General features: G+C 39.9%; 1 protein-coding gene and 1 long non-coding RNA gene across 3 annotated transcripts in view; one reads left to right on the top strand and one right to left on the bottom strand.

The window, feature by feature from the left end:
- The window catches only part of SLC22A3 (solute carrier family 22 member 3), an 88702-nt gene that overhangs the window by 38445 nt on the left and 26213 nt on the right, over nucleotides 1-24044 (bottom strand). For both annotated transcript variants that reach the window (XM_072829929.1, XM_072829919.1), the window contains exons 2-5: nucleotides 7660-7763; nucleotides 5159-5313; nucleotides 3312-3480; nucleotides 2321-2438 (exon numbers count right to left, since the gene is read on the bottom strand). In XM_072829929.1, the coding sequence (XP_072686030.1) occupies nucleotides 2321-2438; nucleotides 3312-3480; nucleotides 5159-5313; nucleotides 7660-7763 (546 nt within the window). The remainder of the gene's footprint in view (nucleotides 1-2320; nucleotides 2439-3311; nucleotides 3481-5158; nucleotides 5314-7659; nucleotides 7764-24044) is intronic.
- On the top strand, nucleotides 15708-21718 carry LOC140635370 (uncharacterized). The gene is made up of 3 exons (XR_012032699.1): nucleotides 15708-15888; nucleotides 18276-19042; nucleotides 20610-21718. It is a non-coding gene; the product is annotated as an uncharacterized lncRNA (long non-coding RNA).

The raw sequence follows: 24044 nt of genomic DNA, 5'->3' as shown, positions 1-24044 counted from the left end.
CAAACTGTGGAAGGAGCCTCGGTGTCCAACGAAAGATGAATGGATAAAGAAGATGTGGTTTATGTATACAATGGAATATTACTCAGCTATTAGAAATGACAAATACCCACCATTTGCTTCAACGTGGATGGAACTGGAGGGTATTATGCTGAGTGAAGTAAGTCAGTCGGAGAAGGACAAACATTATATGTTCTCATTCATGTGGGGAATATAAATAATAGTGAAAGGGAATATAAGGGAAGGGAGAAGAAATGTGTGGGAAATATCAGAAAGGGAGACATAACGTAAAGACTGCTAACTCTGGGAAACGAACTAGGGGTGGTAGAGGGGAGGAGGGCGGGGGTGGGAGTGATTGGGTGACGGGCACTGGGGGTTATTCTGTATGTTGGTAAATTGAACACCAATAAAAATAAATAAATAAATAAATAAAAATAAAAATAAAAATAAAAGGATCCTAAGGATGTAATCAACCAAAGTTAGACTGCAGAAAAGTCTACAGAAACAAAAGACAGAAAGAAACCTTAGTATTCTTTACTACCAAGGTTGCAAGAAAAAGAAAAGAACAGGAACTTACAGACTAAAGACTGAAGAAAGCTTATCAGCCAATCACAATGTGCAATCATCACTGGACAGTGGTGGCGAGGGCGCTAAACTCACGTCTGACTTCAAACTTGAGTTTCAAATGGGGATCATCTAACTGCTTAAAACCAGAGCTAACATGTCTTGGAAGCCACTGGATCCACCATCCATGATCCTTTACAAGCACTACCATGTAGAGCATTAAACTACTTCCCCTTTGAAATGTCTCTAGAGTGCTCATGAATTGGAAGTGGCTCAGTGGGTCTACAGGAGCAGCGCTGAACTGGACACCACAGGACATGTAAGAGCAGCTGCTTCTGGGAATCATCCCATGGCCTTTCAGCAGTACTCACGATAACACACCGCATGCCTAGTTAAGTGGCATTTTTCTTCACAAGCCATTGGCACACACTGTTTTTTTCTCTATTTTTAAAACTTTGATGTAGATCTGCCATATGCTTAGCTACTCATACAACATCTTCAGGATACTGCTGAACGAAGAACAAATATATTTATTGGACTATTAAAACTGAGGGAAGATTATCATACATTCGATCCAGTTTGCAAAGACAAAGGTTAATGTAATGAAAGCAAGGGGAGAGGGCAGCAGGGTATTTTTTCCTTAAAAAGAATCCATAGCCCAAATGTGCTCAAAGGAAAACAAGGATTGACTCATCTTCATGGTTAAAATAGATCATGTTTTATCTTTATCACATAGTGTATGATCTGCACACCCCTAGGTACATCATCATAATCCAATGTTGATTGGTCAGTTGAAACCTCTATGATCACAGAGGCTACTGCTTGCTGCTGAATGTAAGCGTGAAGGAAAAAGGTAGAAATCCAAGTATCTCTGAGGTTGGGGACATGACATTAAAACTAACAAAGCTTTTTTTTTTTTTAATCAGAACGTTCTATCAAAACCAACTAAGGGCTACAAAAAAAATCGATGTTAGCAACCTAATATTCTCAAGGTTTATATCAAAGATTCATATCTTCTGAAAATTCTTCTCTAATATTCCTTCTAAAATAAGCCTTCTGTCATTCCACCTTCACTTAGTCTTTGCAGTAAAGCATTGCCATATATCTTTATATATTTTTTTCTAATTATTTGGTTGTTACCTCAAATATATCTGTATGTTTTCAAAGGCATAGCAAATCCTCCAAAGAGCAAAGAATGAGTCTCCACCATTTATCTTAGTGTAATGATACAGAAACACCCAAAAAGCCTTTGGTGGAAAAAAGAAAAAAAAATGGAGGAAGAAAATAAGGGACAGGGGGAAGGTAGGCCAGCAGCACCTGTAAGTCTAAAGGCTGAATATTACATTGTTGCTCACACTCTCATTCACTCTCAATTAAATAAGTCTTGTATTCCAAGACTACATTTAAAGACAAATTTTCAGACTACACTGAATGTCAAGAGAAGATTTATAGTTTGTGTAACTTAAGATGAATGAATGACTTTATAGTATGGAATTATAGTAAGTATAATAATTCAAGTAACATGATACAACTATTGACACATGGACCAAGCTACCAGTTGACCTCAACTCTTGTTATCACAGCTCCACAACCATGTCTTCTTTAGTACACCTTGTGATTCTTCCCAAGGGTTTTTCTTTTTTTCCTTTTTAAAAGCCAAACTAAAATGATTAAGTCAGCTGCTCAATAATATGTGCATAAGAGACAAATTAATTCATCCACTTTAACAATGTTTGTTACTAGTAATAAATAAGATTACCTCCGAGTAATTTGGTGACAGATATTTCCCATTGCATTTGGCAATGCTCCTCAGAATTTTTAAGGCTTTATCCCCTTTCTTCCGAGTAATCAGCCAGCGGGGAGACTCAGGAACCACCCTGGCAAGAAGAAGACTTTTTTGAGTTATGTTTGGTAATTTCAAAAGCTAAAAATTAATGACTTGAGTTTCTCTATCAAAATAGATCTTGTGAGTAGGTACAAGTTTAGGGGATTCTGAGAGTTTAGAATGTGCTCTCTGAAACACAGATTATCTCAGAAAATTTATAATGGAAGGAAAAAATGTTCACTTGATAACTAGGTCACTGGTCCTAATAAAAATAACCAATAGTACATTGCTCTTGTAAGACCAGGCTGTCCTAGAGCATAGCGTCCTTGATTACACATATGAAAAGAACTGGGATTTAATGAGCATTTAGGAAGAAGTGAAGACTCAATTCATGTAAGCTGATTTCCCCATATATTAAAATTAAATTAGAGAAATGATCAAAATACATTGACTTCAGTATGAGTCAAATGCATATAACCTGTAGCTTTCTGATAACTTAATTTTCTCATGCTCTTAACATTTTCTTATTCCTCAGAAGACTCCTGAATAATATTAACTTGCTTAATAGAAAACACAGAAAAGCAAACAGATCTCATTGCATTTAATTTGCAAGCTGAAATATTGGCAGATATGGTTTGTTGCCTTAAAGGGTTCATGAAGATATTATAAAATAACAAAGCATAATTAATACTCTATTTAGAATTTTATGTTTGGGTACTTTATTAAATTATTTTAATTATGACAATTAGTCAAATAATAATCTCTATAAATTCTCAAATTTTCTAGAAATTCCCAAAGCCCATAGTCACTCTGGAGATGTCAGGAAATCTCTGTAGTTGCTTTCACTTTCATGGTGGTTTAAAAGCGTAGATTCTACATTTCTGTGGAATAAGAATAAATTCAATAATGACCAAAACCACTTTACCAGTAATAAAGGAGGAAGAGAAAGCTGGGCAGCGTTATGGCTAGCTGAATCCCTTGCCAATTTGGGATAAAGTAGGCAATTCCAGGGAGAATGATGATTCCAAGAGTGAAGAACATTTGGACCACTATTCCCACAATTCTCCTTTGCTTTGAACCTACTATTTCTGTTACTGAAGGAAAACAAACAGAAGTTAGGGAAGCTCAAGATCAGCTCCAAAATAAACAAACAGAGAGATGTTACATCTGTCATATCCATCAGCATTGCTAGGATGCTACAGAACTCTTAAAGGTACGAAGGCTTCCATACGTGCTGGAGCCGTGCTTTCTGCTCACTCTCTTCTCTGCCAGTTATCGGCAAGCACATGCCACATTCATCCCACACACCCAGCCCAATACCCTCCTAAGTATACAAAGAACATATGTGTTGGTTTTAAGAAAGCTTAAATGATGACTATTTTATCAACACAGAAATAAAATAAGCTGGCTAGTTTTCTATCATGGTATCTCTAAAGATTTGCATATTATAAAAGAGATTATTTATGAGCATTTATGAACATTATAATTCTACAAATAATTTTTTAAAGATCACAACACAGTTTTCATCAAATGATGATTCTTTTTTCCACAATGCTGGGCTTTCCATTTATGTGATATTTCTTTAAAAATCACATGGGGAATTTTACTGCTGGCATCCCTCCCCTTCTCCCACCGCCCCCCCCCCCCCAAATTCATCCATTTCTATTTGTCATCTATTCTATTCCGATCATCCTGGGATATGCTATCTTAGTTGTGTCCTAAGATTACAACTTTGAAAACTCACCTAGACTCAAATCTCCTTCATATTCTAAAGTTATCCCTTCTGCGCCAGCCAGCGACAGGCAACCTTCCAGCACTCTTTCCTTCCTTGTCCATAAAAGGGTTTTTCAAAGAGTCCCCAAAGTGGGCACTGCTTGGAGAGGGATTGTCTAGGAGTAATGGAAGGGACCAGAAGCCTAACAATCTGGAGCAATAATCAAAAAGGTGCTTTTGTGTCTCCCTGCTCACAAATCCACCATGGCCCTTAGAATAGGTAGCTGGACATCACTAGAAACAGAACCAAAGTAGCAGCCAGGACTTTTCCCAATAAAATTAGCAAAGCGCAACCTCAAGATTTTCTTTCTTTTATACCTAGAAGGTCAAACTTTCTAGTTATGGAAGAGAGCAGAGGTTCACAAATGAACTTCTCATTTGTAGGTCAGATCTTCATGGTAAAAAGTTCTCCATTTGAACAAAAGGAGAATTAAGAAATAATATTTGAGAACACAGGAATGTAATCTCAACCCTTTCACAGAAATACACAGAAAATACTTTAAAAATGTTACAAGGAACTGCTAAAATTTTTATAGAAATTAATCTCTGATAGGGATGCCTGGGTGGCTCAGTGGTTGAGCATCTGTCTTCGGCTCAGGTCCTGATCCCAGCATCCTGGGATTGAGTCCTGCATCAGGCTCCCCGCAGGGAGCCTGCTTCTCCCTCTACTTATGTCTCTGCCTCTCTCTGTGTCTCCCTCTTGAATAAATAAATAAAATCTTTAAAAAAATCTCTGATAAAGCAAAGCAATAACGTGCTAGCAGTATAGCAGTACTAGAAAGTGTTTCACCCAAGTACTTTGTGATATTCCATATTTGACAAAGTGGCATTTTAATTTCCTGAGTCAGAATTTCACCCCTGCATCTTCCTATTTGCAGAGGTCCTTACTGTGGCAGCCGCCAAGCCTCTACATATGAGCCTGAGGAGGGCTGATTGGCTGGCCCCTCCCAACCACCTGCCCCTGGCATCACAGAGACACAAGGCATAGCAATGTCTTACCAATCACGTAACAGGTCATCCATGTCCCCTTTCCAAACACACCTTGTAGGAAGCGGAAGACCACAAACACAGGGAAATTTGGTGCAAATGCCACCACAACACCGGTGACGCCAACACCGAAACAGGATATTAGGTAAATGACTAGTCGGCCATACCTTTTTGAGAAAGAGAGAGGAAGAAGTCACCTTCAACGCTTCCATTGACACAATGAGAAAGACTATCATTAGAAGCATTGTTAAGAGAGGTTAAGTATACGAATTTTGTTTTTAAGATTGCATTACTACCAGGTACAGGTTTGTTGGAAATTCTACATTTTGTTTTATAGCAAAACCAGGGAAAATAAGAGCATATGCCTCTGAAACGACATGTCAAAATGTAAAGCACAGAATGGAAATGTGATTTTCAAAAAGATGATGCTCTCTATCACAAACAGTTTCCTTGGTGGCACAGCTCTGACAGCTGATAGCATCTTTGCAAGTGGAGTGGGAAGGAGAAAAGGAGAAAGCCCCAGACCCAGGCTTCAATCTTGGCTGAACCATGAGCCAGCCCTACGATCTCAGGTCCCTCTCTTCGTTAATCTAAGACTCATATTTTGTTTGTTCGCTTGTGGGTTATTCCCCCCGCCTCTTTCTACAATGAGGTTGTAGAGGCTCAAATGAGATGCTGATGTGAAAGCTCCTTACAAACTATGAAGTTCACAATCAATGTGAACTGTTCTTAAGTTCTGCATTTTATCCTCACTGTTTACAGGATTATTATTAAAAGCATAGGCAAAGGACACACATTATTGTGTGTGATATTCTGGGATTCTGGTGTTAAATGGTTCGCAATAGCTGTGCCAAATTATCGGCTGGTGGAAGTTTGTCATCCATGACCCTTAAGAGTCGTGATTCAAAAACATTTTCTCAGAGAAATTCCTGCCAAATTCGCACATGCAGCATCTTGCTCTGGTCAGCGGAGTGGAGACAGAAGTAGTCCTAGTTTATCTAGGTTTAAAATTCACTGTCTATACTTCCTACACTGTCCTCTCCTAGATATATGGCCTATTAAATCATTTCTTGTCTTTTCCTTCAACGACTTAAAGGAGAGAAGGAGCCGACAGTGGCTGGCCTGGCAGTGAGGCAGGATCATTCATAGGTCTGTCTTCCTCTCTAGAGCATTGAGTCATCTCGGAGGACAGCCACTCGGTCCCCTGCTAGACACAGGTAGGAAGAGCCTCCCTTCTTTAGTTGAGTTACTTTTGTTTGGAGATGTGTTTACTGATTGTGAGAAACATGCAGAAGCAGCTAAACCTAGGATGTTTAAATCAGAAATACATGTTGAAAATACATGGCTCCCTTGCGGGTCGTAGCCGGCTAGGAGAGAAAGTGATGTGTGCGGAGATTAAGAAAAGAAAGACAAATGGGAAAGGGTATAAGAAGAAGCCACAGAAAAAGACATGGATAATAGACAGGGAAAGAGCATCGGACACAAGGATTAAGGAGAAAGGCCCATGCAGAGGAGGGTGGCAGGGGGCTGCAAGAGAAAACTAAGATAGGTGAAGGAGCAGAAAAAGAAACCAAAGGATTTCACTTTGAAATCCTAGTCTGGTCACACTCCGACTGTCTATTGGCTAAAGCATTTGGGGCATTTAATTGCCTCCAATGAGCTAATTAATTGCAGTGGCCCATTCTCCAAGTGGGACCCTCTGCACTGCGCACCACAAGCACAGGCACAAGGACGCACCTAGGCTGGGCTAGAGTGACCAGAGTGATCGTCTGATCGTCAGCCAGACACGGTCAATGGCCAAGGCTTGCCTACCCCTGTCCTAAGGGGTCTAGAAGCAATAATTAAATTATGGCATGTGTTTTCATAGTTAGAATTGGTATAAAGGAAGAGTTAAATATGAATACAATAACAAACATCAAGAATGTTTAAAACAGGAATATTTGAATAGAAAGCCTGATTGTCCTCAATATATATATTCACTGTGTCTCCCATTAGCTGGTATATTTATGGATGTTAAATAGTAGGTAAAAAATTTTTAATGATCTTTGGAAAAACTCTTTTTTTGCAGAGTTTTTAACTTGTAACATAAAATACAATGATTTATTTTTTAAAAAATTTAAACATTTAAATGAAACATATTTGGAAAGGGCTGACTCTGACTAAATCAGACACAACCAGTGAGCTATGGGAGCACATGCAATTGACTCTGCAGCGTTCAGCCAGCCAGCCATTTGCACAATGAAGTGACTGCCTTGCTGGTGTGTGTTTCCACTCAGATGCCTTCAGGTCAACTGGGAGCAGCCCCATCCACTGATACAGTTCAAGGAGTAAGGAGATAGAGTTGAACAAGAATTCGCCTAACCAAATAAGCATGAATGTCACAAGTAGAGAAATTAAAAATTTTTTTCAAGTTTAGCAAAAATAGTTTTCTAATGGTTAACATAAAACATTTTCATCTCTACACGTTTGCATCATGTTCTCGTGCTCTCAATGGCTGTCCTATCCGTGCCTACCTGTCTGCTGCATAGCCCAAGGTGAAGGCTCCAGCCAAGAAGCCCAGATTTAGGACGGCTTGCGTGAGGTCCAGCATCCAAGCATTGACGCACACAAGGTCAAACTGGGAAAACAAGGCAAATACATGGGAGACACATGACTGTGCTTATCCTCAAGACACCTGATCTTCTGTCCAGATCAGTGATAACTAAACATTTTTGCCCAGACATTCCTTAAATTTTTTAAATGTATCACATATTTTTATATAGATATATAAATGTTGCATCAGTTTCAATGACTGCCGAAGATGTAATTCACTGTATCCAACAGTCTATCAGAGCCATTGACAACCTACCGTCACACTGGAAAAACAAACTGTTCAATAGTCTCAATCCGAAGTCAATCTTTTTTCCTTTTTGAATTTTTCTTTTCATTCCCACATACTTACATCTTAATATTCTAAGTAGAGAATGTTTTGTGTTTTGTGTTAATGTGTATTGCATTAATGGTGAGGTTAATAAATACCTCTCTGCATAAAAATTAAGTTTATAAATGGACATTTAATTAAAAAAAATTTTCCCTGTGACAATGTCTCTAAATATTTGCATCTTTTCTCATTGGGTTATAATTATAGTCACTAGACCACAACGGATGAAAACAGGAAATATGATGAATTTTGAAAAAGATTTACTATTGGGAGTAACATTTTGTGGGAAATGCACCTCTGTATTTCTAGAAGAATGTTAAGAAAGCCTGGGGTTTTCCAGCTAGTTCATGTAATCTGCAGAGAAAGATTGTTTATTACTAGAACCAGTGAAGGGTAAACATCAATTTTTTTTATTTTTATAAATTTATGCGCCAGGAAAACTTGTTTGTATAAGTTAATTAATAAGAATGGAGAAAGTTTCATTAGAGCAACGTTACTCAATTCCTCTGGCTCCTTCTCAGTTATGTGCTGAGACTTGCACAGCGATCTATCATCAAAATTACTTTTACTTTTCTATTAACCAACAGGCCATTTAAGTTCTCCTACACTCTTGCTGCCAGGATGGAAAAGGAGACCGCCACACTTAATAAAAAGTTGTTTAATCAAATCATTAGGGCTATTTACTTGCTTTCTTCATTATGTTCTTAATACCCAAACCAATAGTCCAAACTGTCCCATTGTTTGGTTCCCCACAGGTTTTTGAACCTCAGGTTAGTCCACCATAGTGGGACAGGAGAGAGGTAGCATTCCTTTAGCAAAGTGGGAGAAGGACATTAGGAAAAAGGACCTGCACACATATTCTCAAGAAGATGGATTTTAGACCACATGAACTGAGGCCCTGACAATGGATTCCCTTCAAAGTACCCAGGCCCTCTACCCTGTAATTGGCTTTGCACACTTCCAAACAGCAACCCCAGCTTGAAAATTATTCATAAATACACATTCATAAGCAAACTGTGGCACTTATTTGGCTTGGTTCTACAGCTAGTGATCTGTCACTTAATATAGCTGGAAAAAAAAAACAGGAGCATGAGTAGCTGGTCCACCTCATATAGTTGCTGGGAAGACTTATGGAGGTTAAAAAAGTAAAAAGATTGACATATATACATGGTAGTAGTAACTGTGATGAGTTAAAGGAGTTTTACAGCCACTTAGATACTGGTTTTTCAAGGCACAACAGTTTTAAGTAAACTTGCAGATGACTAACTATCTGAAATAATTTCCCATTGGAATTAAACATGTAGAGAATGCAACTAGAGGATAGCCACATACAGAAGAATGAAACTAGACCGCTTTCTTACACCATGCACAAAAATAAACTCAAAATGAATTAAGGACCTAAATGTGAGACATGAAACCATAAAAATCTTAGAAGAAAACACAGGCAGTAATTTCTCTGACATTGGCTATAGCAACAATTTTCTAGATATGTTTCCTGAGGCAAGGGAAATAAATGCAAAAATAAACTATTGGTACTACATCAAAATAAAAAGCTTCTGCACAGCAAAAGAAACAATCAACAAAACTAAAAGGCAACCTACAGAATGCAAGAAGATATTTGCAAATGACATATCCAATGAAGAGTTAGTATCCAAGATATACAGAGAATTTACAGAACTCAAAACCCAAAACCAAATAATCCAACTTAGAAAATGAGCAGGGGGTGCACCTCGGTGGCTCAGTGGTTGAGTGTCTGCCTTTGGCTTAGGTCATGGCCCTGGGGTCCTAGGATCAAATCCCAGGTTGGGCTTCCCTGGGGGGATCCTGCTTCTCCCTCTGTCTATGTTTCTGCCTCTCTTTTTGTGTCTTTCATGAATAAATAAATTTTTTAAAAAATAAACAGAAGACATGAATAGACATTTCTTTTTTTTTAAAGATTTTATTTATTTATTCATGATAGACACAGAGAGAGAGAGAGAGAGATAGGGAGGCAGAGACACAGGCAGAAGGAGAAGCAGGCTCCGCGCAGGGAGCCGGACATGGGACCCAATCCCAGAACTCCAGGATCATACCTGGGCTGAAGGCAGGTGCTAAACCACTGAGCCACCCAGGGATCCCGAACAGACATTTCCCTAAAGAAGAGATACAGGATGGCCAAAAGACATAGGAAAAGATGCTCAATATCACTCATCACTGGGGAAATGCAAATCAAAACTACAATGAGATATCACCTCACACCTGTCAGAATGGCTAAAATCAAAAACACAAGAAACAAGTGTTGGCAAGGATATGGGAAAAAACGAACCACCTTGCCCTGTTGGTAGGAATGCAGATGTGGAAAACAGTATCGAGGTTACTCAAAAAGTTAAAAATAGAACTACCTTGTGATCCAGTAATCACACTATCACACTATCTACCTAAAAAATACAAAAAAAAATATTCAAAAAAAGTTATTGCAGCATTATTTGCAATAGCCAAACTATAGAAGCTGCCCAAATACCTATCGATAGATGAATGGATAAATATGTAGTATATATACAGAAGGGAATATTATTCAGCTATAAAAAATATGAAATCTTGCCATTTGCAACAACATGGATGGAGCTAGAGAGTATTATGCTAAGCAAAATAAGTCAGCAGAGTCAGCAGTAAAATACCATATGATTTTACTCATATGTGGAATTTAAGAAACAAATTTTTTTTTAAAAAAAGAGAGAAAAACCAAAAAACAAATTCTTACCTATAGAGAATAGACTGGTAGTTATCAGAGGGGAGGTGGGTGGAGGAGGGATGGGGGAAATAAGTGATGGGGATGAAGGAGGGCACTTGTGATGAGCCCCGGGTAATGTATGGAACTGGTGAATCACTATACTGTACACCTGAAACTAACATAACACTGTATGTTAACTACACTAGAATTAAAATAAAAACTTAATGAAAACAAAAAACCCCAAAAGACTGCAACAAGAATAGGGGTGCCTGGGTGGCTCAGTTGGTTAAGCATATCTGCCTTCAGCTCAGGTCATAATCCCGCAGTCCTGGGAGTGAGACCTGGGTGGGGCTCCCTGCTCAGTGGGGAGTCTTCTTCTCCCTCTGCCTCTGCCTCTCCTGCCTGCTCATGCTCTCTCTCTCAAATAAATAAATACAATTTTTTAAAAAATGCAACAAGAATAAGAGTGTATCAAGTCTCAGAAATCAAACAGGCAACTCAACTGCTAGGGAAAACATTTTGCTACAGAAAGGTAGCAGCCACTGTCAAATAGGAATTCCCAAAAAGTAGAATTTGCATCCTCCAACTGTTCCTCAGGTAAGTGGATTAGCTGGGGATACAGGCAAGCTTTTCAAAGATGACATAGCAAAGCGCAGTAAGAGCTATCCTTTCAATGAATTTGTTCAGCTGCTTTTGAATTGTTTGAATAAAATGCTCCCCCATAGTCTTTAAAGCCACAAAATATTCTTTAATATAAATATAATTGTCTTTTTCACACTCCCATAAGAGGAAGTGTCATAAAGGATTTTTTTCATATTTCATATTAAAATAAATATTTTTAACTGAAAATAAACATCTAAGTAGTTAAAGTTTTTTTTAAGATTTTATTTATTTATTTATTCATGAGAGAGACACACACAGAGAGAGAGAGAGAGAGAGAGAGAGAGGCAGAGACTCAGGCAGAGGGAGAAGCAGGCTCCGTGCTGGAAGCCCGACGTGGGACTCGATCCCAGGACCCCAGGATCACACCCTGAGCCAAAGGCAGACGCCCGACCGCGGAGCCACCCAGTCGTCCCTAAGTAGCTAAAATTCGGTGATAACATTTTCTCAAGTATTATGCTGCTATCTGGGCTCCGTATCATCAACTCTTTGCGCTTTGTCCTGCATCCCGGGAGCAGGAGGCGCGGAAACTACATTTCCCAGAATTCCTTGCAGCAAGGTTCTGTTTAGGCTCTGCCCGTGGGGGAGGAGAGAGTAAGGGCACGATCAGAAAACAAGTATGATCAAAAAGCTCATCTGCTCAAACATTTCTATTACTTTGCAGAAGTACTGGTACTGAGATTCCCAATCCTTCCACAGACCGTTTCATAAGTTATGTGCACTACATAATGAATCATGCCCTGTGTAAATAACCCCTTGAATGAACTAACTTTATTTTTTTACTTGAATTTGACCCATAGTTCTGGAAAAATATATTTACTGTAAAAAATCATAATACATCTTAAATAAATCATAGTGTCATATTAAAAAAAGAAAAAGAAAACAGGAAGGAGGTAGTGGGGATTCGGCTTCTGGATGTGGCAGCAGTTCCAGCTCTAAGGATGGCAGTGACAACAGTGGTTGGTGGTTGCAGAAGCCATTCAGCGTTTCCAGTCACTCTCTGTCCACATGGGGGCAAAGGGATACTGTCTTGGAGCAAGACAAGGACCCTGCTCCCTGATACCCCCCTCTCTGTGCTTTTCAAGCCCTTCCAAAACAATTCAAATCCAAATCCCTTCCTGCTTGAAATACCTCGCCTGGTTTCTGCTTTTATGACTGGGACCTTGCTATCTTTCAAAAGTACAAAATAAATGAACTTAAATTATGTACCCCTAAGGAAACGCACACAACTACCCCACACACACACATGCCTGCATGCAAACACACACACACACACACACACACACACACACACACGTGGGTTTCTGGTATAGGGACAACAAAGCAAATGCAAGGATTCAGGGGCTTGGTTCTGAGTCTTACTCATACACCCGGGAGGCACACCCCTGCCTTCTGCACCTGGCCCTTCCTAATCAGCTCTGGGCTCGCTGCCGGCTACGGCAACAGCTCTGGGTCATGTTTAAAGAGAGGTTAGCAGGCAATGAAGCCCAAGAGCTTCATAGGCTAAGGACTTTTTCCTGAAATAAAGTACTAAAAGTCTGTTGTAGTTCCCAGGGAGACCTAAAACCCACCTCTTGTCAAACTTACCAAGTCTGAATCAAAGACACAAGCATTTCTATCTTTCTCCCAAGGCAATTTATGAAGAAGTGAGACATCTTTTTATTTTTTAAGTGTACACATGCAGACATTTAAACATTATTTTTAAATACTCATAAATCTATGTGTACCCGTTCTGTTCATTACTAATCTTCAAAATCACTTTTACACAAAGAGAATTACTCCCCTTGGCATGAGTAGAAAGCTGATCTGATGAAACAGTCAAATAACTCTTCATGTAATGCTGGGAAGATTACATTGCTTCATTGTGTAGAAAGCACAACTCCAGCCTAATTAGATACTTTTGAAGGGCTTCTAACCAGGCGTATATCATATCTCAGCTTTTCCTAGTTGTTATTCTAAATAGACATGATGTTAATTTGAGCTACAATGATAAGATGCTGGGACAACTTACTGTTAGATCCATGTAAAAGTTTTGATTTCTAAATCACCCTTAAGACTAGAGCAACAGAATATCTCCAGTATACAAAAGTCAAAGGTGAAAAAGTATAGTAAAAATAATGCATGTATGCAAAAGACAGAAACTCAGGAGGAGACTTGCCTGCTCCTTAAGCCACAGAGAGTGGACCCAGCTGATCGGAAGCTGGCTTTTCCACAGATGTCTCTCAAATAAACTGGCAGGTAAGAGGGTCTAAAGTTAGAGCACATCATGTCATCTGACCTCAGTCACGTCGGTGATGAATAGTACTGATTAGTTTGGACTGCTGTGGGAAGAAGGGAAGTCTTTGACATGAAATAACCAGACATTTATGCCTTTGTGTCCATCTTCTAAGGATGGGTTTATAAGTCAAACCATTCTTTTTTTTTTTTTAATTTTTATGATAGTCACACAGAGAGAGGGAGAGAGAGGCAGAGACACAGGCAGAGGGAGAAGCAGGCTCCACGCAGGGAGCCCGACGTGGGATTCGATCCTGAGTCTCCAGGATCGTGCCCTGGGCCAAAGGCAGGCGCCAAACCACTGCGCCACCCAGGGATCCCTCAAACCATTCTTTTTAGATATTTTTTAATTTTTATTTATTTATGATAGTCAGAGAGAGAGAGAGAGAGGCGCAGAGACACAGGCAGAGGGAGAAGCAGGCTCCATGCAGGGAGCCCGACGTGGGATTCGATCCCGGGTCTCCAGGATCGCGCCCTGGGCCAAAGGCAGGCGCCAAACCGCTGCGCCACCCAGGGATCCCCCTCAAACCATTCTTAATCAGCTTTCTGCTCCAAATCAGTGGCCATTAAACTCTTCATTGGTGTTCAAAGCAGCATATATGCCTTTGGTTTGACATCGGGTGTGGGGTGCCCCTGGCTATTTTTAGCATTGGCCAATCATGCATTGAATTCCATGGGCAGGTTCCATTTCTAATCAACACCAAGCCACCATAACAGAGCCTAATATTGATTAAAAATTATTGTCATCGGGCAGCCCAGGTGGCTCAGCAGTTTGGCACCTGCCTGCAGCCCAGGGCATGATCCTGGAGACCAGGAATCAAGTCCCATGTTGGGCTCCCTGTATGGAGCCTGCTTCTCCCTCTTCCTGTATCTCTGCCTCTCTTTCTCTCTGTGTCTCTCATGAATAAATAAATAAAACCTTTAAAAAAATTATTGTCATCATAAAAATGTAAGGTGGGCAGGGCTTCCATGAGAGGAAAGGATATCATTTGTAATTCTATTCATAATGAAAATTTCTTTAACATGATCTGATCACTTGTACGGACATCTTTTTTTCTCTTTTCTTTTCATTCTTTCTTTTTTTTTCCTTTTTTTTTTTTTTTTTTTTTTTTTTGAGAGATTGAGAGAGTATGTGAGCAGGACAGGGAGGGGGAGGGGGAAAGAAAGAGAATCTTAAGCAGACTCTATGCTGAGTATATAGCCTGACGTGGGGCTCAATCTCACAACCCTGATATCTTGACCTGAGCTGAAATCATGAATCAGATTCTTAGTCAACTGAGCCACTGAGGTGCCCTTATCAAACAGTTAATGCTTTTCTGACGTGTACAAATCATCACAATAAACTGCAGCTGTAAGCACTAACCATTAAGTATTTACAGAAAATTCCAGTGGTGTGCTCGGCATTATACAGATGAGGCTGGGAGAAGTACCACTGGCATGCATGCTTTGTTTCTGCTCTGTGAGGAGCTTATTACATAGTTTATTGAGCCAAGGTTAGCAAGCATATGTGAAGCAAATGTGAAGCAATTGAGATCAGAACTGAAAGGCATTGACTGTAAAATGTGGGAATGCCTCAGTGAAAGAAATGACTGGTGGGTCCAAAGCAATCAGATACATGAATAAGGTGGGACATGATCAGATCCTTCAACAATGAGCTGGATTTAGAAGGAAAAAGCAAGGAAAAGAAAGGTATTTGAGCAAAGTGATGGACAGCCCAAGAAACAGAAGCATGAATGCCAGTGAGGTTCGGGTCTGTCTGCAGCACATGGGGGTGCCAAGCTCCCATTTGGAGCTGAAGAACTGCTTGTCTTTATTCCACCCAACAGGGAATGCAGTATGCATCTAGGGGGTGGGACAGTGAGTTTCTTTCTCAGGAAACCAGAGACATCAAGAGAGTTCAGAACAGAGGGAGGAGGAAGTTCTAGAGGACAGAGGGAGAATCTACAAGGTCATGAATGGAAAGGTCCAGAACAGATGTCCTGACCCCAGATAGAACAAGATTCCAGGGAGATGAGAGCAAGACCAGGAGATGGAGAGGAAGCCTACCATCTGCCACCATCACCTAGAACACCTGTTGTGACATGTCGCCCGGCATGAAGAGGAGCCCTATGTGAGGAAAGGCTCATATAAACTGTCAACTAAGTTGTCCTCCAAAGTTGATGATAGTCATGCCTTCAGGTATGGTTAAATAGATAAAGTGGAAAATATAACAGAAAGATGTTCTTTAAGTGCATGCCTTTTTGTCTGGGCTTGTGAAATTAGGAAAAACACAAAACTGAATTTATTACAATAGTAATGATTCCTGTAGTAACTTATGCTCCATAACTCACCCTCTAATCTTAGAAGCTCAAACCATTTTATCTCTTTGTAGAGAAGGCATGCAGTTACTCTTCTTAAAAATGTTTATGATTTCTCTACATAACTGGGTATATCTACAGACTAGAGGATGATGAGAGGCTCTGAATTTGTTCACAGCTAAGGGCAGAGAAGCCACAGTGCTCTGTGTCCTTAACCTCTTTAACCTCTTTAACCTTTAACCCTTAACCTCTTTGTCCCCACCTATAAAATGAGGATAAGGACTGAACTAATGATATCATTGAAATAAAATATGTAGAGTACTTCACCCAATGCCTGAGGCATATTAAATGTCTGCTACATGTTACCAATTGCATTAGAATTAGTGTATAATGATAATGATAGTAATAAATGACATCACTAATAGTTTTAAAATGTGGTTTTCCATACTGGCTACTCATTAGAATTACTGGGGATACTTGAAAAAATTCAATCAGAATCTAGTCTAATGAGGAGCTGAGGTTGAAACCCACTGGTGTGAAGGTTCTCAGCTATATAAATACCTACCAGGGGATAGCTGATTTCTGCATTTTATACTGGATTGAATAGTGTCCCATCCTAATTTTTGTCTATCTGGATCTTCAAATGACCTCAACTGAAAATAGGGTCTTTGCAGATGTAATTAGTTAGGATGGGGTCATACTGGATCAGGATGGTCCCTAATCCCATGAAAGGGAGAGAAAACAAAGACACACACACACACACACACACACACACACACACACACAAGGAAAACCGCATGGGAAGGTGTAGGCAGAGACTACTAAGGAATGCCAAGGGTCTCATGTGTATTCATCAGCAGGGCTGCCATGACAAAGTACGTCAGGCTGCGGCTGAAACAGCAGAAATTTATTTTGTTCAACATTCTGGAGGCTGAGAGTCTGAGATCAAGGAGTCCAGAGGGTTGGTGAGGCCTCTCACCTTGGCTTGTAGATAGCCACCTTCTCCCCGTGTGTTTGCATGGACTCTTTCTATGTGTGTGTCTGTGTTCTGGCCTCTTCTAATAAGGTCGCTGGCCATTTGGATTGGAGCCCACCCTGACGACTTCATTTCAGTTTACTTTCTCCTTAAAAAGTCTATCTCCAAATAAGGTCACAGTCTGAATTGGGGGTCAAGGGATGAATATATGGCAGCCCATAATAGCTGCCAGGACCAGAAGGTAATAGAGAGGCAAGGAGCAGATTCTTCCCCAGAATTTTCAGAGGGAGCAGGCCTCTGAAATCAGACTTCAGACTTACGGCCTCCAGAATCATGAAAGAATGAATTTCTGCTGTTAACACAATCCTGGTTTATAATAATCTGTTATGCCAGCCCTAGGAAACTAAAATGGATATCAATCAGGATATTTTCAAAGTTTCTGTATAAAATGATGCATTATTTAAAAGAAGAAAATACAGTTCTCTCTTCCTGGTCCTAGCCCCTCAGAATTGAGCTCCATACTGGATTCAGATCTGCACAGCTTGTTTCCCTCAGTGGTCCATCTGGCTTCCCTGGTGCAGCATCCTGGAGAAAATGTGGATCTTTCTCTTACTGGAAAAGCCAGCCACCATGTTGCCTGGGCTGAGCAATTCAGAGTGAGGGCCTTTTGTGTACAGCGTGCACACTTGCCCAGTAGCCAGCCTGGGCCCTCAATTGTGCTGGTTTCCCAGGCAGAGAGGGCCTGACAACCCAGACGTGGGAAGGAACTGAAGCCTTGTGGTTCAGACTGACCGACAGGAGGTGGGAGATGGGAGAAAAGAGGGAGTCCTACCCTGCTGTGGCTGCTCTAGATGCCAATGGTCCACAGCAGCCCAGGGGAGACGCCTGAAGGCTGAGCACCTGGCAGTGTTTGCTGTGCACCTGTGGCCACGTGGGACTCCACTCCCTCAATTTGTCCAACCTCTATCCCTGCTTCTTCTCTTTCCTCCTTCATTCTCCCTTCCCTGGGGTTGCAGCTTCTGATAAAGAATTAGTATGCAAAGCTCTTGTCCCAGGCTCTGTTATTCAGGGAACTCAGGTAAAGGAATGCTTAACAAGCAGCTCATGATCCTTTCAACAAGCACTACTCTATTTTAAATTCATGATTCTGTGTGTGAAGGAGTCTATTCAAAATGATACGTTTTAATAGGTGAGTCATCAGTTTTGAATTATTGAGGGCACAAATAGTGCCAATCACAGCTCCTGTTTTCCATGAATTAACCGTCTTTAATTGCAACTTTGATTTAATGCAGGTCCATCTAGAAGGAAAGACTCATGCCAACTCTCATCCAGGAGCAGCTATTTTAGACCTCATTCTCTGGACTCTTGCCCCTCCCATGTTGGAGCCAATTCTGGAGATTTAGGAGTATATCTTCAGACTCTAGGCTCGCCAGCAGGTCCTGCAGCCACATACCTAGTATTACCTGCTGCACCCTTTTGTAGAAAGGGGTTCCTGTGCTACCCCAGAACTTGATTTAGGAACTGAGCCTCCAGCCTGACTCTGACCATCTGGGTACAAGCACCTTCAACAGTGGTAGCAAGAGTTGGTCAAAAAGGAACATGTACCTGACCTGCTAGACCCATGGGATATTAGAGACCCTTAGCAGAATCACCTGGGAATTCTGAGAAGTGCCTGGAACCCCACATGCAGGACACATTAGCAATTCGGTTGCCCAGCATCCACTGTTGCCTCCATAGCAGCACTGCCAGACTGACTTCTGGGGAACTACCCCCCAGTAAACTGTAAACAGCAGTGGAGACTGTCAGTCAAGCTGCTCTGCCCTCCCTCGCCAAAGCTACCACCTGGCCTCAGTTGCGTTGAACTCAGGATTAAATGGCAGCACTGATAGTTACTTGCTTGACACTCACAGACACTCAATGGATATCTATCTGTTCAATGACTGATTCAGTCAGTTATTCCAAGAAAATGGTATAGGCGATCAATATTAGTATAAGACTTAAAAAGCCTCATGACTGAAGATCAATCATACAGAGCCAAGTCACGTGACTTCTTAATCAAGTGAGTGTCTACCTAAGATCGCAGATACTTCATTATGTCCCCTGACAATGAATGTTCTGGGAAGATGAACATAACAATGCACTAGTTAGTGAATATCCAATATATTAACTTTTGTGGGAGTCTAAGGGCTAGGGACTGTTACTTCTTGACTTGAGATGACTGACAGCCAGTGGCCCATAGCTCCATTTTGCTGGATTGATTCTTTTTTTTCTTTCTTTTCTTTCTTTTCTTTCTTTTCTTCCTTCCTTCCTTGCTTCCTTCCTTCCTTCCTTCCTTCCTTCCTTCATTCCTTCCTTCCTTTCTTAAGATTTTATTTATTTATTTAGGAGAGACACAGAGAGAGAGGCAGGGACAGACAGAGGGAGAAACAAACTCCCTGCAGGGAGCCCAAGGTGGGACTTGATCCCAGGACTCGGGGATCACAGTCTGAGTCAAAGGCACACACTCAACCATTGAGCCATGCAGGTGTCCCTTTGTTGGATTCTTATATTTTCTTTCTTTTTTTTTTTTTTTTGGATTCTTATATTTTCTAATGTAGGTCTCACACCTTTACTGTTCAGACACAGTGAGGCTTTGCACTTATTCTTTCTTTTTACCTTTGGTCTTTAGTAAATAACTATAATCAGATAAATATTTTAATAATGTTTATTCTATTGCAGATAATTGCTGTTGACTTCTCAAGCTATGTTCCAAAATAACATACCTATACTTTCTGATAAAGGTGATTTCTAAGAAAATAAAAATAATGAATAAGAGGGATTATAGTCCTCAAAAAGAAAGATGACTAAGTTCAGAATAATAACATAGAGAGCAACAGCCAAATGGGGATTAAGCTCACAGTGAAATACATCCCTATGAACAGTTTACTAGAAATATTTCTTTTTTACTAGAAAATAAGCCATTAAAGTAGAGCTTTATAAATATACAATATCTTGGTAAATCATTCTTTTCATAATGTGTTAGTGGCCTAACACAGCGACTCTCAAAGTGTTTGGAGCAACAGCAACTGCATCATCTGGAAACTTGTGAGAAATGCAAATTCTTAGGGTCTACTGTGGACCCACTGAATCAGAAACTCTGGAGAGGGGCCCAAAAATCTGTGTTTGCCTCAGTCCTTCAGAGGATTCTGCTGTACATCCCAGTCTGAGAAATACAGAATCTAACACACTGTTTGCATTAGTAACTTTTTAAATGGGACTCTCTGACGTGTACTGTTGGCCACCTTTAGGGAATCCAAGGAATATTGCTACAGGCTTCTTGAAAGAATGCACCGGCCTTTTATTCGTTTTGCTTAGCGTGCTGGTCTTCAGTTGCTGTGTGACTCATTACCACAAACCTAGCAGCTTAGGTCAACACCCATTTATTATCTCACAGCTCTGTAGGTCAGAAGTCTGGGCAGGCGTGCGTGTGCTCTCCGCTCAGTCTCCTCACACATACGGTGTCAGCCAGGCTGGGCTCCCATATACAAGCTCAGGGAAGAATCTGCTTCCATGTTCACCCAGGCTGTTGGGAAAATCTCATTCTTTGTGGTTGTGGGATTGAGGTCCTGTTTTTTTGCTCGTTGCAGGCCGAGGGTTGTTCTCAGCAACCAGTGGCTACTATCAAGCCCTTTCCATGTGTCTTCCTCCACCTTCGAAGCCAGCGATGGTGTATCAAGCCCTTCTCATGCTTCGACAAGTCTCTCTGAACCTCCTTGTCTAATAAGATATATAAAATGTGCACAAAATAATCTGTAGTTATGGAAATATACAGAAAATGTCAGAGGCCAGGGCACTCATTAAACTAATCAAAATTTTTGAGTGGCTGGATGATAGCTAATTTTGTTTTCATACTTTTGTGTGCGTTTTCTTAATTGTTTTTGCATTCAGTATGTACTATTTTTATAGGTTTTGTTAGAAAAGCATAAAACTATGTCCACTTTGGAAAAATTCTATACTGAATGCAAAGTTATATATTAGAAGGGTGAGGAAGGGATTGGTTGAGGGAAATAATGTAAGCATGACAAGGGGAAGGAGAAAGAAGGGGCCTCCAGAGTCAGATGCAGCTATCAAAGGCTGGTATGGGGTGAAGTGAGGAGCTCTCCTGGCAATTATGTTTGAGATAATTTCTAGTATAGAATTAGAGATGAGTGGGGGGTCAGGTGGGGAGATCATTTTCTTAAAAGTCTCTCAATAGGGGCACTTGGCTGGCGATAGAGCATGTGATAGAGCATGTGACTCTTGTTCATGGGATCATGAGTTCAAGCCTCATGTTGGGCATGGAGCCCACTTAGGAAAAACAAGTATCTTAATAATATTTACTTTCACATGAAATATTAAAAAAAACTATTAAAAATGCAAAAACAACAAATCTGGAAACTCTCTCAAGGTACATCTTAAGCCATATGCCTAAAGCAAGTCCATTCTTACTCATGGCAAATCCACTTCTTGTGAGTTCTTACGGCAGAATGCAGCTTGCACTCATTGCCATCCCTACCTGATCTGAAGCCTCATGCAGAACTGAGATTTTGTGTCTTGGATCCTTCGGTACTATCCTTCCAGTATCTGGGGTACTGTTTGTCTTCAGTCTTTTTTCCTTCTCTTCTCAGGACTAGGTCATCTCCATTGATCTACCTTCAAAATCCCCGATTCTTCCTTCTACCATCTCCAATCTGCTACTGAGCCCATTTAGTGAATTTATCATCTCAGTTATTGCACTTTTCAGCTCTAGGATTCCCTTTATTTAATAATTTCCATTTCTCTGTTGAGATTATCTACTCATTCATTAAGACCATATTTCCTTTATTTCTTTGAACATCTTATAATTGGCTGATTGTATTTATTGATAATAGCCACTTTGCAGTCCTTGTCTACTAAATCCAACACCCAGGACTAATCAGAGTCAGTCTTTATTGGCTGCTCTTCTGCACCCACTACCATCCTCAGCACGATCACATTTCCTATTTCTTTGCATGTCGTACTGGCTTGAGATGTCAAAGGACAAGGGCCTAAACCTAGCAGATCATAGTCGCTTCAGTCTCTCTGAATTCTGTTGTACTCTCCTAAGGATTGTAGAAGTTTATTCTGGTAGGTAGTTAACTTATCTGAGCTCACACTGCAAACTCTGACACCCCTGTGATATATAGCCCCTGATAACAGCTCAATTTTATAGCTGGCAGCTGCCTCTTTCAGCCTGGTCCTCTGGTGGTCAGAAATCTCTTACTCTGTGATTTCAAGGTTGCATATAATGACAGCAGCACTTCATTCAACTATATTTTCCATGAGTCCAGTAGAATGGAGACTATTTTTAAAATCAAAAAATTTTAAGGACATATTCATATCAGTAGGAGCTCTCTAGCTTTCTTAATGAAATAAAACATTCATTTTACAATTATTTTATAGTCTGAAAGTTCATTTCATGTGGTCTTTAAACATGGAAAATTCAATATTATCACATAGGTATTACATTATCAAGGCTGAAGTATGCTAAATCCCAATTTTATCCAACTTAATTTGCCTTAGAAAAAGAAAATAAAAATCCAGATTCACTTTTTCGTTTATTAACTGAATGCATTCTTCAACCTATGTACAGCTTGGGTAAGAGAAAGCAAAAGCCCTATTGGCTAAACATGTAAGATACCAGAGTCTTCAACTGGTAAACCAGCGAGAAATTAAGTGAGCTTCCCCAGAAGCAGGAGAACCACGAAAAGTATGAACCCTAAAGTCTGAATATACAATTGAACCCTAAACAATGCAGGGGTTAGGGCCACCACCCCCATGTGCAGTTGAAAATTCATGTGTAACTTTTGACTCCCACAAAACTAACAGCCTACTGTTAACTCAGTGTTAACACATCTATTTTGTATGTTACATATATTATATATGTATACTATGTTCTTAAAATAAAGTAAGCTAGAGAAAAGAAAATATGTTCCCATATTCCAACTTATTACAAGTTTAAAAAAATTATGCAAAGCAACTTGCTAATTTGTATAGATTACAGATTCTTCAGTAAAACTCTTACACTGTCTCCTTAAAACAAAATATGCATTATCTTCTACAGAAGTCCATTTTTCCCCAAAAAGTTTTTCAATCTCAGTTTTTTTTTTCAAAAAATTTAAATTCTGTCTAGATTAACCTCAGTGTTAGTGAAAGTGATCACAGGTTCTTCCTGGAACTGATTTTGTAACCCTTACTTGAGAATAATTATCTAAAATAATTAAGAGATATGAAGACATGTAAAGGACATGATCACTATATATCAAATGACTCCAGATTTTGGAAGCAAGGCTATACAAGGCTAGATGATGGGAAAAATAAAAACAGATGACATGGTCAGCACATATATTTTTGATGCATTTATCTGCATATGATTTGTGAGCACAGGTTACAAATAAGATCAACTCAGAAACGATGGCAAGTGCAGAGCATGAGTCACAGCTTCTTGTTGTCTAGACTAACTGCAGTTATACATGAGGGCTGACTTGCATTTGAAATCTCACAACAATTAGCACAGAAATAGGCCAATTCTTTAATAAGTGTGAATAATAAAGGGAAAAAACACACAGGATTTATATTTAGAAACATTAAAAGGTTTAAAACTAATATTAAAAATATAAGTTTCACTGCCTTTTATGATTCTTTGGTTTGAGAAAAATAAGTTACCAAATTAACCTGGTATATAAAGTAGTTCTATCACATCTACTTGGTATTTTGAAAACAGAACCAAGGAATATTTTGTTACTGGAAATTTTCTCAAATACAGACAAAGTGATATTCAGGCAGTTTTCTGGGCTTTAAGAGCCAATGGAATATACAGGAAGGAAGCCATTTGATTGTAGGCTGGGTGAAATGGATAGAGGAAAACTAAATAATAATAACAATAATAATAATAATAAGCCACCATGAGCTTAACCATCCCTTTCGAGAAATATAAACAACATCACATTTTCTATCTGTTCTTTGGAAAGAAAGATAGACTCCCCTTCCCCACCTCCCATATGAGGGTGTAGTGTGGGTTCTGC

This window comes from Canis lupus, chromosome 1 (assembly GCF_048164855.1).
Source record: "Canis lupus baileyi chromosome 1, mCanLup2.hap1, whole genome shotgun sequence".
NCBI classification, from domain to species: Eukaryota; Metazoa; Chordata; class Mammalia; order Carnivora; family Canidae; genus Canis; species Canis lupus.
The sequence above is the reverse complement of the archived record's forward strand: the minus strand, read 5'-3'. Positions and strand labels throughout refer to the sequence as shown.